Consider the following 13341-nt stretch of genomic DNA (forward strand, 5'->3'; position numbering starts at 1 on the left):
TTTATATGGAGTAACTTAGATGTTTGATTAGAAATATTAACAGGTGGCCTGCATATCACAATAAAATTGCCAGTTTTGTAAGATTTTGTATCAAATGTATATAAGATAGTTTGCAGGTGGTGGTGGTTGTCATGGTGGTATTGATAGTGGTGGTGTCATGGTGGTACTGATAGTGGTGGTATCATGGTGGTACTGGTATGGTTGTCATGTGTACTGATGTAGTGATTAGTGTGTTGTCATGGTGGTACGATGATAGTGTGTTGTCATGTGGTACTGATAGTGTGGTTGTCATGGTAGTGGTTGTCATGTGGTACTGATAGTGTGGTTGTCATGGTGGTACTGATAATGGTGGTTGTCATGGTGGTACTGATAGTGGTGGTTGTCATGGTGGTACTGATAGTGGTGGTTGTCATGGTGGTACTGATAGTGGTGGTTGTCATGGTGGTACTGATAGTGGTGGTTGTCATGGTGGTACTGATGATGGTGGTTGTCATGGTGGTACTGATAGTGATGGTTGTCATGGTGGTACTGATAGTGGTGGTTGTCATGGTGGTACTGATAGTGGTGGTTGTCATGGTGGTACTGATAGTGGTGGTTGTCATGGTGGTACTGATAGTGGTGGTTGTCATGGTGGTACTGATAGTAGTGGTTGTCATGGTGGTACTGATAGTGGTGGTTGTCATGGTGGTACTGATAGTGGTGGTTGTCATGGTGGTACTGATAGTGGTGGTTGTCATGGTGGTACTGATAGTGGTGGTTGTCATGGTGGTACTGATAGTGGTGGTTGTCATGGTGATAGTGGTGGTTGTCATGGTGGTACTGATAGTGATGGTTGTCATGGTGGTACTGATAGTGGTGGTTGTCATGGTGGTACTGATAGTGGTGGTTGTCATGGTGGTACTGATAGTGGTGGTTGTCATGGTGGTACTGATAGTGGTGGTTGTCATGGTGGTACTGATAGTGGTGGTTGTCATGGTGGTACTGATAGTGGTGGTTGTCATGGTGGTACTGATAGTGGTGGTTGTCATGGTGGTACTGATAGTGGTGGTTGTCATGGTGGTACTGATAGTGGTGGTTGTCATGGTGGTACTGATAGTGGTGGTTGTCATGGTGGTACTGATAGTGGTGGTTGTCATGGTGGTACTGATAGTGATGGTTGTCATGGTGGTACTGATAGTGGTGTATGTCATGGTGGTACTGATAGTGGTGGTTGTCATGGTGGTACTGATAGTGATAGTGGTGGTTGTCATGGTGGTACTGATAATGGTGGTTGTCATGGTGGTACTGATAGTGGTGGTTGTCATGGTGGTACTGATATGGTGGTTGTCATGGTTGACTGATAGTGGTGGTTGTCATGGTGGTACTGATAGTGGTGGTTGTCATGGTGGTACTGATAGTGATGGTTGTCATGGTGGTACTGATAGTGGTGGTTGTCATGGTGGTACTGATAGTGGTGGTTGTCATGGTGGTACTGATAGTGGTGGTTGTCATGGTGGTACTGATAGTGGTGGTTGTCATGGTGGTACTGATAGTGGTGGTTGTCATGGTGGTACTGATAGTGTTTGTTGTCATGGTGGTACTGATAGTGTTTGTTGTCATGGTGGTACTGATAGTGTTTGTTGTCATGGTGGTACTGATAGTGGTGGTTGTCATGGTGGTACTGATAGTGGTGGTTGTCATGGTGGTACTGATAATGGTGGTTGTCATGGTGGTACTGATAGTGGTGGTTGTCATGGTGGTACTGATAGTGATGGTTGTCATGGTGGTACTGATAATGGTGGTTGTCATGGTGGTACTGATAATGGTGGTTGTCATGATGGTACAGATAATGGTGGTTGTCATGGTGGTACTGATAGTGTTTGTTGTCATGGTGGTACTGATAGTGTTTGTTGTCATGGTGGTACTGATAGTGGTGGTTGTCATGGTGGTACTGATAGTGGTGGTTGTCATGGTGGTACTGATAGTGGTGGTTGTCATGGTGGTACTGATAGTGGTGGTTGTCATGGTGGTACTGATAGTGGTGGTTGTCATGGTGGTACTGATAGTGGTGTGTTGTGTCATGGTGGTACTGATAGTGGTTGGTTGTCATGGTGGTACTGGTAGTGGTGGTTGTCATGGTGGTACTGATAGTGGTGGTTGTCATGGTGGTACTGATAGTGGTGGTTGTCATGGTGGTACTGATAGTGGTGGTTGTCATGGTGGTACTGATAGTGATGGTTGTCATGGTGGTACTGTAGTGGTGGTTGTCATGGTGGTACTGATAGTGGTGGTTGTCATGGTGGTACTGATAGTGGTGGTTGTCATGGTGGTACTGGTAGTGGTGGTTGTCATGGTGGTACTGATAGTGGTGGTTGTCATGGTGGTACTGGTAGTGGGGGTTGTCATGGTGGTACTGGTGAGTGTGGTTGTCATGGTGTACTGTAGTGGTGTTGTCATGGTGAGATAGTGTTTGTCATGGTGTACTGATAGTGTTGTCATGGTGGTACTGATAGTGGTGGTTGTCATGGTGGTACTGATAGTGGTGGTTGTCATGGTGTCTGATAGTGGTTTTGTCATGGTGGGTACTGATAGTGGTGGTTGTCATGGTGGTACTGGTATGGTGGTTGTCATGGTGGGTGGTTGTATGTGTACATGTGTTGTCATGGTTACGGATAGTGGTGGATGTCTTTGTGGTACCGATAGCGGTGATTGTCATGGTGGAACTGATATAGTAGTGGTTTTCATGGTGATACGGATAGTAATTGTTGTCATAGTGATACTGATACTGATAGTGGTGGTTGTCATGGTAGTACTGATATTGGTGATTGTCATGGTAGTACAGACAATGGTGGTTGTCATAGTGGTACTGAGAGTGATGTTTTATTATCATGGTATTGATAGTGTTGGTTTTCATGGTGTTACTGAAAATGTCATAATGTTATGAGCGAAAGTGAATGTTAAAATTGCTGTTATGATAATATCGTCGAAAACATTAGTTACTCTGTCTGTTTTTTAATCTAGGCGAGGTTGGCCATGGCTCTAGATTATATATGGATAGCGTACTATTTATGGACCAGACTGTATGGCACGATAGGTAGCACGCTTATATGGTGTAATGGATGTTCTGGCTGTAACAATCTCTGTGATCAATAAGGTATTAGACCGGATTTTCTACCTGAGAGATAAAATAACCCGTCTGTGGTCATTCCAATATCTCTTTTTCCAATGCGTTTGTCTTGTAATAGGATTGTAAAGAATGCATTATGATGATAGTCATCTGAAATCTGAATCTGGCAATCGCTAGGAATTTACATCGGCGTACTGAGGGGTCCTCGTATTCTAACTATCTGGTTCCTTTGGTTGCTGCTGCCTCGATATTAAAGAAATGCTGATATAGATATTTAACTCACAATTTTACTGTGGATTTTGATTAGCTACCACAAAACTTTGTCTAGCAAATCAGTACGCATTGCTCATATTGTAGCGCTTTGTCTTATTTACTTGTTTTTTCGCTAAAGCCACACTATACGTAACTATCAACGTAATTTCAAGTTAAATTCGACTCCGATATTGTTAGTATTTGTAAATGTAGTTGAAATTAAGATATATTAAAGAATATTTATAATGGTTTTTTTAATAACTTGGATACAGCAGTTGTTGAAAGTCGATACTTGTAAACATGGCTTCATTTTAAACTGGTCGCCATACGATTATTGCCGAACGGAAGTCGGAAAGTTCATAACCCGTTTTCGGAAGAGTTCGGACAGACGTTACGTAGTTACGGTAGTCACATGACGTACTAATTGGGACCCACTTAGCGATGTTTAATATTTATTTGATTTTTATCAAAATATTCAGTCCTGTCTCTTCATGATTTACAAAAGGATTTTTTTTCAACATTCTTCTAAGTCATGAAAAAAACAAGAAAGATACGGATATTGGGCCTTTAAATATGAAAAGAAAATATCAACCAACTAGAATATTGCATTCTCTGTACCATAAATTAAAATACTTATACAAACGATTAATCCTTATAGAGTAAACGATGAACGAATTATTTTGAAATGAGATATTAAAACCATCATTATTATTATCGAAAGGAATAATACATGGAAACAGTTTGTTCATGATTTGTATGTTTTGCAAAAAAAAACACTTGTAAAATGTCTTAAAACAAAATTCTCACCCCGAATCATACATCTGTGACTTAATTGTGTCTGTCCCGTTGGATCCATTACGATTTAGGTCGGTATCTTAGTTTTTGTTAATCTGTGAAAAAAAATGTTTAACTGGCGGAACATCTTGGCGAATTGAACACATTAATCTTGTAATCTTGTTATGTTTTTCTTAAGAATATCTGGATTTAGAACTTTGCCTAGTAACCAAAGTGTGATACCCATTAAACACCGAGCAATGTTTAGTATTAATTTACTCCTCTATAACGGTGGATATCAACAGGACACTTTTTCATAGAATTGATTTAAAGTGAAGATATTACCTGAGTGAAATAAACAATAAATGATAATAATAATACCACCCTCGTAAACAGTATGTTAGCGTTGAACTGTAATCAGTTTGTAATTAAGAGAGGATGAATACCAACACTGGATAACGGCAAATTAAAGTGAAGCGCCTTAACATAAGAGGGTTTAAGTTATTGTTTTGTTAAAGTGCGTTTCTTCACATTTACCACGAGTGGTGATCAGATAGTATAACCGCTGCTGATTCCAGGTAATGACTTTTTTTGAGCTTTGGACCCATTGACCTTCACCAATACATTTTAATACATTTTTACCATTCCTACACCCCCTCCCGCTACACACCCCCTCCCCGCTCCGGAAATATTAATTCAAGGTAGAACGCAAGTCTTACAGTTTCTGAATGTTGGCGTTTGTTTGGTTTTGTCATATAAGTACCTTGAGACCTTGACATACATGTACAGCAGTACAACTTTTTATCCAGAGGTTGAGGGCTAGTGGTTATGTGTCACCTTGGACATATATGTGAGGAATCTCTATGTTTATCAGGCGATGAATGTTATAGCCTAGTCAGCTATTGATACAAACTAGGAAGTCTTTCATGATCAGTGACCATTAAGCCATATTTCTTCATTAAAATATATCTAAAGATATAATATTCTGAAAAAGATTAAATGTATAATTGTTAAAAGAAATTGAAAAATATAAGAATACTGATTTTTTTTTGTTTAATGTATTTTTGGTGATCGAAGGGTGACGTTTGAGTAGTATAGCGATATTGGTTCTTGAGAACAGTTCCTTCCAAAGAACACATAAAAGAACCAGATTGTTCTGTGAAACCACAAGTGGAAATATTCTAGACTGTTTGACCTCAATATTCAAATTATACAAAAACCCTGATTTCACGTAAGTACACTGCATGTAATATATTCATGGAATGTCTGTCCTAATCTATTCCATTTCGGCTCCAGATACACTCCCGGAATCACACGGTGAGCGTAATTCATTTGGAGAACTCAAGAAAATAGAGAGGATTACTCCTATCCACATTTAAGCCGACGTCATCACAGCTTGTCAAAATTTCTAGTCATACAAGCGGAAAAATAAACGACCGTTTTACAAATGCCAAAAGTTCAATTCTCTTATAGATAGGCCAACTTGTCTGGAAAGGCAGCCTAGAATTCAAATTAATATATTTATAAGAGTAGTTATTTGAAATGTCACCGTCAAATAAATGTTTTTTTGTTATCAATTGGTCCTCGATTGAGTCAAGCGTTTTAGTGACTCTGATGTATTTAGTAATTCTTTTGTCTGAGAGTGGATACAGTGATAGCGCATTACGGAAATGTAATTGTGTATTTGGTCAGAAGGCTTTAGATTCAGACTAATGGCCTCGTGATGAAAGTAATAGATGTCCCTGTCTCATTTGAAATAATAACTTAGCTGTAACAACCATGATGCATCAACTATAATGGTGGTTTGGTCGTAGCAGAAAAGTAGTAGTCAGGAATGAGCAATAAATCATCCCATACTTATTATCTATAACAAAACATGGGTGATCTCCTAACGCAATATTAATCCTGGCCGATGAAGATTGGATGAAACATTGATAAATGATGCATTTAATTAAAGCTGAAACCACACCGATTCAGAAAACACTACACCAATAAATAGGCGAATATCGTAATTTTGAAATTTGTCATTGCAGATTTCTGATGAAAAATGATATCAAATGTGATGAATACAGAATGTTAGTTATGGAGCCGGAGCTACGGGAATTGACTTTCTGAAAAAAAAGAGAAAAAAACTGAGCGAATGCCTGGCGAAAATACCTCATTTCCAGGAACGACACCGAGAAATTAATGTCAAATATTCATAGTGTCCCGGACGGTTTGATTCGAGCGATTCGAGTCCGCTGGTTTGATTACTCAGTGAGTGAGAGGCTACCAACGCCGAAAAGCAATTAAGACATGATAGAATGAAAGAGAACCAAACTTGTGATTTCATTTCACTTCTATCGCCATCGATTGCTTTCTACATTTCGCTGGATCACTGGGACAACGTGTTGGTGTTACGGGGTAACGGATGTGTTGATGGAGAGGAGGAATGGTAGGGACGCTTCACATGAAAGGATTCACACCTCCGGCGGTAGGACAACATAAATACTTGGCCTACAAACTATACGCTTAGGGGAAACATTCAATCAAGCCCATCGACTATATAACGTTCAAACACCTCACAGCGATGTAATGCAAACCTAAAACAACAAATTAGAACGTGGTAAGGAATACAACATTAACCATGTCCGCAAGCAAAATGTGGTTATCGAACCCGAGTAATGTTCAACTAGATGTTGTTATAAACCCGTAAAAGTACTGAAAAATAAATCATAGCTTACTGGGCTCTGTTTCATAAACCATCTATCCATTATCAACTATTTAAAATGGTTAACCCTAATAAATATATAAATAAACATTGATACAATTCTTTTCTACAATAACTAATGAAAATATAGACAAAATTAATGAATATTTTTTTCTATCTTAGTCAAGTTGACAAAGAACCAAAAAGTATATGTTTATAATTTGAATAAACCATGTGAGTGTTTGATTTAGTAACATGCATGTATGAAAGAAAAAGAAAGCGTTTAATTTGATCACTCAATCTCAAACGACGGAAAGGAAACGCAAAACTCTACTAAAATGATAAAATTGTTCTACAAACTATTGTCGAATACTAAGTAACGTCTTTTAAGAAAAAAATCATATTGAACACTGATTTGTTTGGCGAATAAAATTATGAAATTATCAACATTTAATAATTTCGTTAAATTGTAACAATATTCTATATATCAAATTAATTACAAAAGCCTCCCACTGCTAAAATGAGTTAAGACCTTCTAAACATTGGAGATGCAATAAATCCTAAATCATATTAACTGTCATCATATACTGAACATTGGTCTTCTTGAATCATAACCAAAGCAACCAAGATTTCTGTGTTTTAATGTAAAATAATAACTACAAGCTCGGGAGTGATGAAGATGTAAAGCGGACAAATAAACAAAGATTAGTATAGCTATTGTACAATCCCACGTGATCTTAGCTGAATATCTGGGAATGAAATGGATCAATACCCGCCTCAATGTGTCCAGTCAAAGTGAATCAAATACGTCAGTGCATCAAGTCCTTCTTTGTGGACAAACAGCATGTTTCCAACTGGGGAATGACCCCTGGAAGACTTCTATTCTGGCATGTGCTCGGGGGAATTGACAGAGAACAATTGACAAGGCTCTAGACGGAAGGACTTCCTACCGCTAGTTAAACCAAGTGGCGCCAACGTAATAGCATAGAGACGGGGAAATTATACAAACAAACGAAATGGTGTGAAAAACGGAAAATTACTACTTTGAGTCCGTAATTAGTCATGTTACTGCAATTCAAATCAGAGCAACGGTTCGTGTCATTCAACGAAACAATATAATTAACATGTTCATTTACATAAAATGTTCTCTTGTTATTAAAACAACAACAACAATATTGCCTTTAGAGATGGCAGCAATGTTTTTGAGTTTTCTAACCAGATATCTCCTGAACTGTTATCAGGGAATTCATTTGTGTGAAATTGTATGAAGTGAATTTGATACTAAACATCGATATATTCCAATATTATACAACTGTTATTGTTGAAAGCAAATAGTGTTCATAGTATGAGGTCATAACATATGGAATCAAATGAGGATATAATTCGTTTATCCATATTAAAATACTCAATCCAAACTATTATTAAAATACATAAACCAGGGTTGCAGGAACCATGATTATTGGGGCATGACTAACTTAAGGAACACTACATCAATTAAGGTTTCTAATATAGAAAACAAAACAAGAAAATAACTGCGCATCAATAAAACAAACCATGAATACACGAAAACGTACGTCAACAAAAATAAAAGGGAAAAGATTACTATATACAACATTACATTGACGTTTCAGAAGCCAGGGTTACTTAACACTCACTCAAACAAATATTCAGAAATGACTTAATTCCTATTAGAACTTCTCCATACATCATATACAATGTATGCACATGTTAAGAGAAGGTATCTCTGTGAGATTGTGGCATTCGTATCACCTTAGTGCCATAGCAACCCTCTCATATACAGAACCACCCTATTTATAAGCACATTGAAAAAGGCATTGAATACCAAACCTACCCTAACTTTAGAAGGAATGAACCAATTGTTCTATTGTCTGAATGCAGGTAGGGTGTACGCTGCCCCTATTGCATGATCGTAAAAAGCGACTAAATTTAGGATCTTATCTTTTCTCTTCTTCCTAACTCACTTTATCTTTCCTAATGCCTCCCTTGGCACCTCCTCACTTTTGGTCTTGAGTTGAGCGTTCGCCCCTGTGAGGAAGGCTCTGGGTCCTGTCCCCTGGCCGAGACACACCAAAGTCTATAAAAGTGGTAGTTTCTGCTCCTGCTTAGCGCTAAGCATACAGGGAGTGGAACGACTGATTCGCCCGTTGTCAGTATAAAAAGGCAACAGTTCCAATATACAAGAAGACACAACACGAACAGACCGCAGTCTCCCAAAACACGCACCTCGCACTTCACACACGCTACAATGCATACATGGGAGGCCGTTCTTACATGACCCTGGCTCTCAATAGGACGTTAAATTGATCAAACAAACAAACAAAATCTCTGAATGCTGTACATCAGCGACAACATTCAGGCAGGTTCAGAAACTACAGCCTTTAAATGTTTGCATGCATCGGGCCAAAGGGTATTGCCAAAGCCTTCATCATAAGTTTCAAGCCAATGCAACGATAAGACGCTTTTAAGAAACAAAGAAACATGTACCAAATTTTTGTCACCTGAAGCGATCAAGCATTAGGGCAGCAGGCATATACTCACATATGATACAAGCATTATTGTTCAATTTTAAAATGCCATTGTTTGCCAATCGTCATTCAGTTGTATTGCGGAGTAAAAAAAGGACTATACTCTGTTCGGAACCACAGCACGTGCAGTAGGACAAATCACCAAATGATGTTGGTTGCACGAAAAGCTTGATGTGTCGATGTACAATTTCTGTCTTTCATAATACACTGGTTATCAATGTACCAATGGTTATCATAATGAAATCATACCCATTGTCTGCGCTGCAGATTATAATGTCACCTACGCGTTAGTTTGCAAGGCTTTTAGAAACCAAGTTAAAATACTCTTTTATATAAGCAGTTAAATGTGAAGATGCAGTAAGAAACAGTTTCTTCTGTTGTTTTGTAATATAATTTCTATATATTTAAATACTACCAACAAATCTCTGAAATCTATAAGTTGTCCTTCTTTTATTTCCCCTCCCATGGTGATCTTTTAATGTCGTTTGATAAAATCCTATGGTAGTAACTTGTCTGATTAAATACAACACGCACGGTTTTTACTAGCGGTAGACGTGGGAGACTTGGGGATATTCGGTCGGCCAATACGCAAGTCTAGTCCTCTGGGTCTCGTTCTTGCCGCGGAGACGTCACCACTAATAAGCTGGTGAACAGTCTAGTACTACTTCATTACACGGATAATCAGGTAATTTTCCTACCAGGGGTATTGTTTTCACCTTCGCAACATTCATAAAGGGAACATTTAACAGCACTGGAAAGTCTAGAACAATTTGTGAAGCACCAGACCTTTAAAATGATGATGTAGAAAGTGTTTTATTAGCGTTTGTTTCTATGTATTACGTAATAACCAAATAATTTGTATCAGCGGTTCATATTGTGTTCATATCCTTTTTCAAAAATGAAATTTATCAAAAGGCATAGAATACCTTCCCGAACTCCAGATCTTTTGATTTTTAACGAAAATGATACACAATTTGGACTTCTAGAATATTACGAAGGTTTCTAGATGCCAAAACGTTATCACTATACATACGATTTACAAACGGCTATTCCAGTTATTTGGACGTCAAAATATAACTTCAAAGTATGACGTCAAAATCACTGGAACGAAGAATTTATCGACAATTAATAAATCGTACTTTACCGACGCCGTTTTGGTATCTCAAAATAGACGTATAATGTTTTTGAGGCATACTAATAATGTATCTGATTAACATAAGGCTAAAATACTAAGAAGCTAAATCAATGGACATTACGGGATACATTTATTACCTGTTTCAACACAAATGAAATATAGAATATTATTTCCTTTATCATTTTTAATTGTTCCTTATTTAACAATGGCATAGATACAAAGTCACGTGCTTGTTTATTGCGAATATTCATGCAAACCTTTGTATGTCAAATTTGCAAATGCATGAAATAGCTCTCGATGTTAAGTCAAGATTGGCCATACTTTTGAAAACCGCGCCAATTTATATGACGCTAAACCGATAATTAGGGAGTTTATTTTGAATTCCAGAATGGTTTCCGATACGCTACGACATTCCACTTGGATATCTTTTCAATAGGTGAAATTGTCTACATATAATATAGAATGTTTAAAATCATCAAATAAAAGCAATGAAGTGAAAATTAGATGATTTCTCTGAGGATTTTGCGGCTCCTGTCGAAAATGGGAATGGATTTTCAAACACCGGAAGTAGCGTTCGTCGCTATAAATGATAAGAAGGAATCCGTCCGGACCGAAAGTCCGGAATGTAAAAAAAATCGCATACAGATTTCTTTAAAACAAAAAATTTGGAGAAAATCAGAAAAAAGAAACAGACAAAACCAGATTTAATATCACAAAAACATATGAACTGATATGGAACGGGGTTTTTTTTTGCGGCATGATTTCCAAAAAAATAGTCAAATATGACCCTAGTCCGCTAAACCTGCCTATATGAAATGGCTTTTTTAATTTTTTTATTAGGCAAAAAACTAAAAAAAAAAAAAATTGAAAAAAGCCTAATAATAAAGGCAGTTTAAGCGGACTACCTTATGACCCATCTTAGCAACTGGATGAAATGGGGTAGGTTGTAAGCTACAATCTTCTAAACTTACAATTTTTGGGAAAATTTGATTGAAGACACCATGTTTTTTATGATATTTAAAAATGAATTACCTTTGGCATAAGATATACAAATATTGTGAAATTGACATTGATTTTTATTCATACAGTAGTTTGGCATCTTGTTCTATCGTTTGTAATTTAGGACAAATAGTCAACAGGATTGAGGCTACATTCACCCTAATATTACAGAAAGCATTATTTTATAATTTTTCTATTTTCATCCTTCAAAACACGGATTGTATATTTCAAGCTCAAATATCTCCAAAAGTTGTTCGTCGAGAACACCCATTTTGCTTTATAGATTTGAAATATGCATGAAAAAAATTCAAGAAAATAAGACTTGACTTAAGAAATGACAAAAGTATGGAGCTACCTTAATTTAATTAATTAAAGCGATCGTACAAATGAAGTTATGTATATATTTACTTTAGGTAGGCTTTTACAAATTTGATAAAAGTTTAATCCTCTACAGGTAACAGCATTGTTTTCCACAATTATAGCTAATGTTATTTGTACCTAATATACGACTTTAAATATAAACTGTTATAGTATGTAGGGTTTCTAAGTGAAAACGTGGTTGCTTTTGGAGTGACATTGTTTTCCAAGACAATTGACAAATATGTCTGTAAGCATTCTGTGAAGAATCTTTGAATTGTTGCTTTTATTTGTTTTAAAGATGCTCCACCGCCGACAGAGCATAAATGATATTAATCATTTGAACAACAATTGGTGTTTAATCCTGTATATATATGCCTAATTAACACAAAAAATATTATGTAATAATTTATTTCGCCTTTAGTGCATGTGCAATCAGTACTTCATTCCATATAGGATATAGTGTCACGGAATTTTTTCGGGATGCAATTAATTATTTTTCATATTTTTAACTTGAAGTAAAATTAGAAGCTCAAACTTTTCAATGGTGGTAATGGTGTAAAATAAGTAACCTTTGTAACTGAAGAAAAATACTAAATCGTCTGCTTCTGTTTTTGATAGTGAAAAAATAACATTTGTCAGCGGTGGAGCATCTTTAAGTTAACTTAACTTCAGGTTATGATTAGGTTAGGAGCGTATTATAGAAAAAGTTTGGATATAAAACCTGTATCATTTACCCATGGGACGATGAAATGAAAATCTTTTGCAAATGGACAAAATGTAGTTCTAAAATTAACACTCTGTAGTAAGATCAAGTTAGGTATATATTGTAGAAAAAATACATCAGCAAAAACACCTAAACTATTCCAAAAAGTTTGTATATATACAAACTTTATCACTTGCCCATGGGAAAATGAAATGAAACTCTTTCGCAAAAAGGAAAAAATTATACTTAGCCTTCAAATTCTTAAGTCTGTGGTATTCGCTATTCGTCTGTACTTTTATCTGTTTTACAACTCTCACATCGCTCTTTGACAATCGCAACCCATGACAGATCATTGTTTGCTTTCAACTATCACAATATAATAGTACCCGGTGGCAATGCAATGGAGAAGACGTGGTATCGTAAAGAAGGATAACACAAAACAAACATCATTGGTGCAGAGTTGGTGCATAACGGTAATTTCCTTTTTCTAGGCTTGCTAATGCCTGCCTGTATTTAGACTTGTGTATGAACCAGATAATTCGGAGATGATGGAATCTTGGATTTTAGCCATTTCTGCAATACTAGGAAGAATATCTTACTCATATACTAACTTATTTAACATGAAGAACACGCTGCCACATCCTTTCTATCTAACTCCAGGTCCAGGTTCAATTTCGTTTTAATATTGAGCGTCATATACAATTATCTCCTTAATTATCTGGACCCAGTTGTACGAAAGGTAATTAGGCTAATCATAGTTTAACGGCAATTTATAAA

At 36.9% G+C, this 13341-nt stretch overlaps 1 protein-coding gene across 1 annotated transcript; it reads right to left on the reverse strand.

The window, feature by feature from the left end:
- Positions 1-263: 263 nt before the first annotated feature.
- Positions 264-1304, reverse strand: LOC138327180 (uncharacterized). The gene has a single exon (XM_069273163.1). The coding sequence runs from the start codon at positions 1302-1304 to the stop codon at positions 264-266; it is 1041 nt and encodes a 346-aa protein (XP_069129264.1).
- Between the last annotated feature and the right edge of the window lie 12037 nt (positions 1305-13341).

Source organism: Argopecten irradians, chromosome 7 (assembly GCF_041381155.1).
Source record: "Argopecten irradians isolate NY chromosome 7, Ai_NY, whole genome shotgun sequence".
Classification (NCBI taxonomy): Eukaryota; Metazoa; Mollusca; class Bivalvia; order Pectinida; family Pectinidae; genus Argopecten; species Argopecten irradians.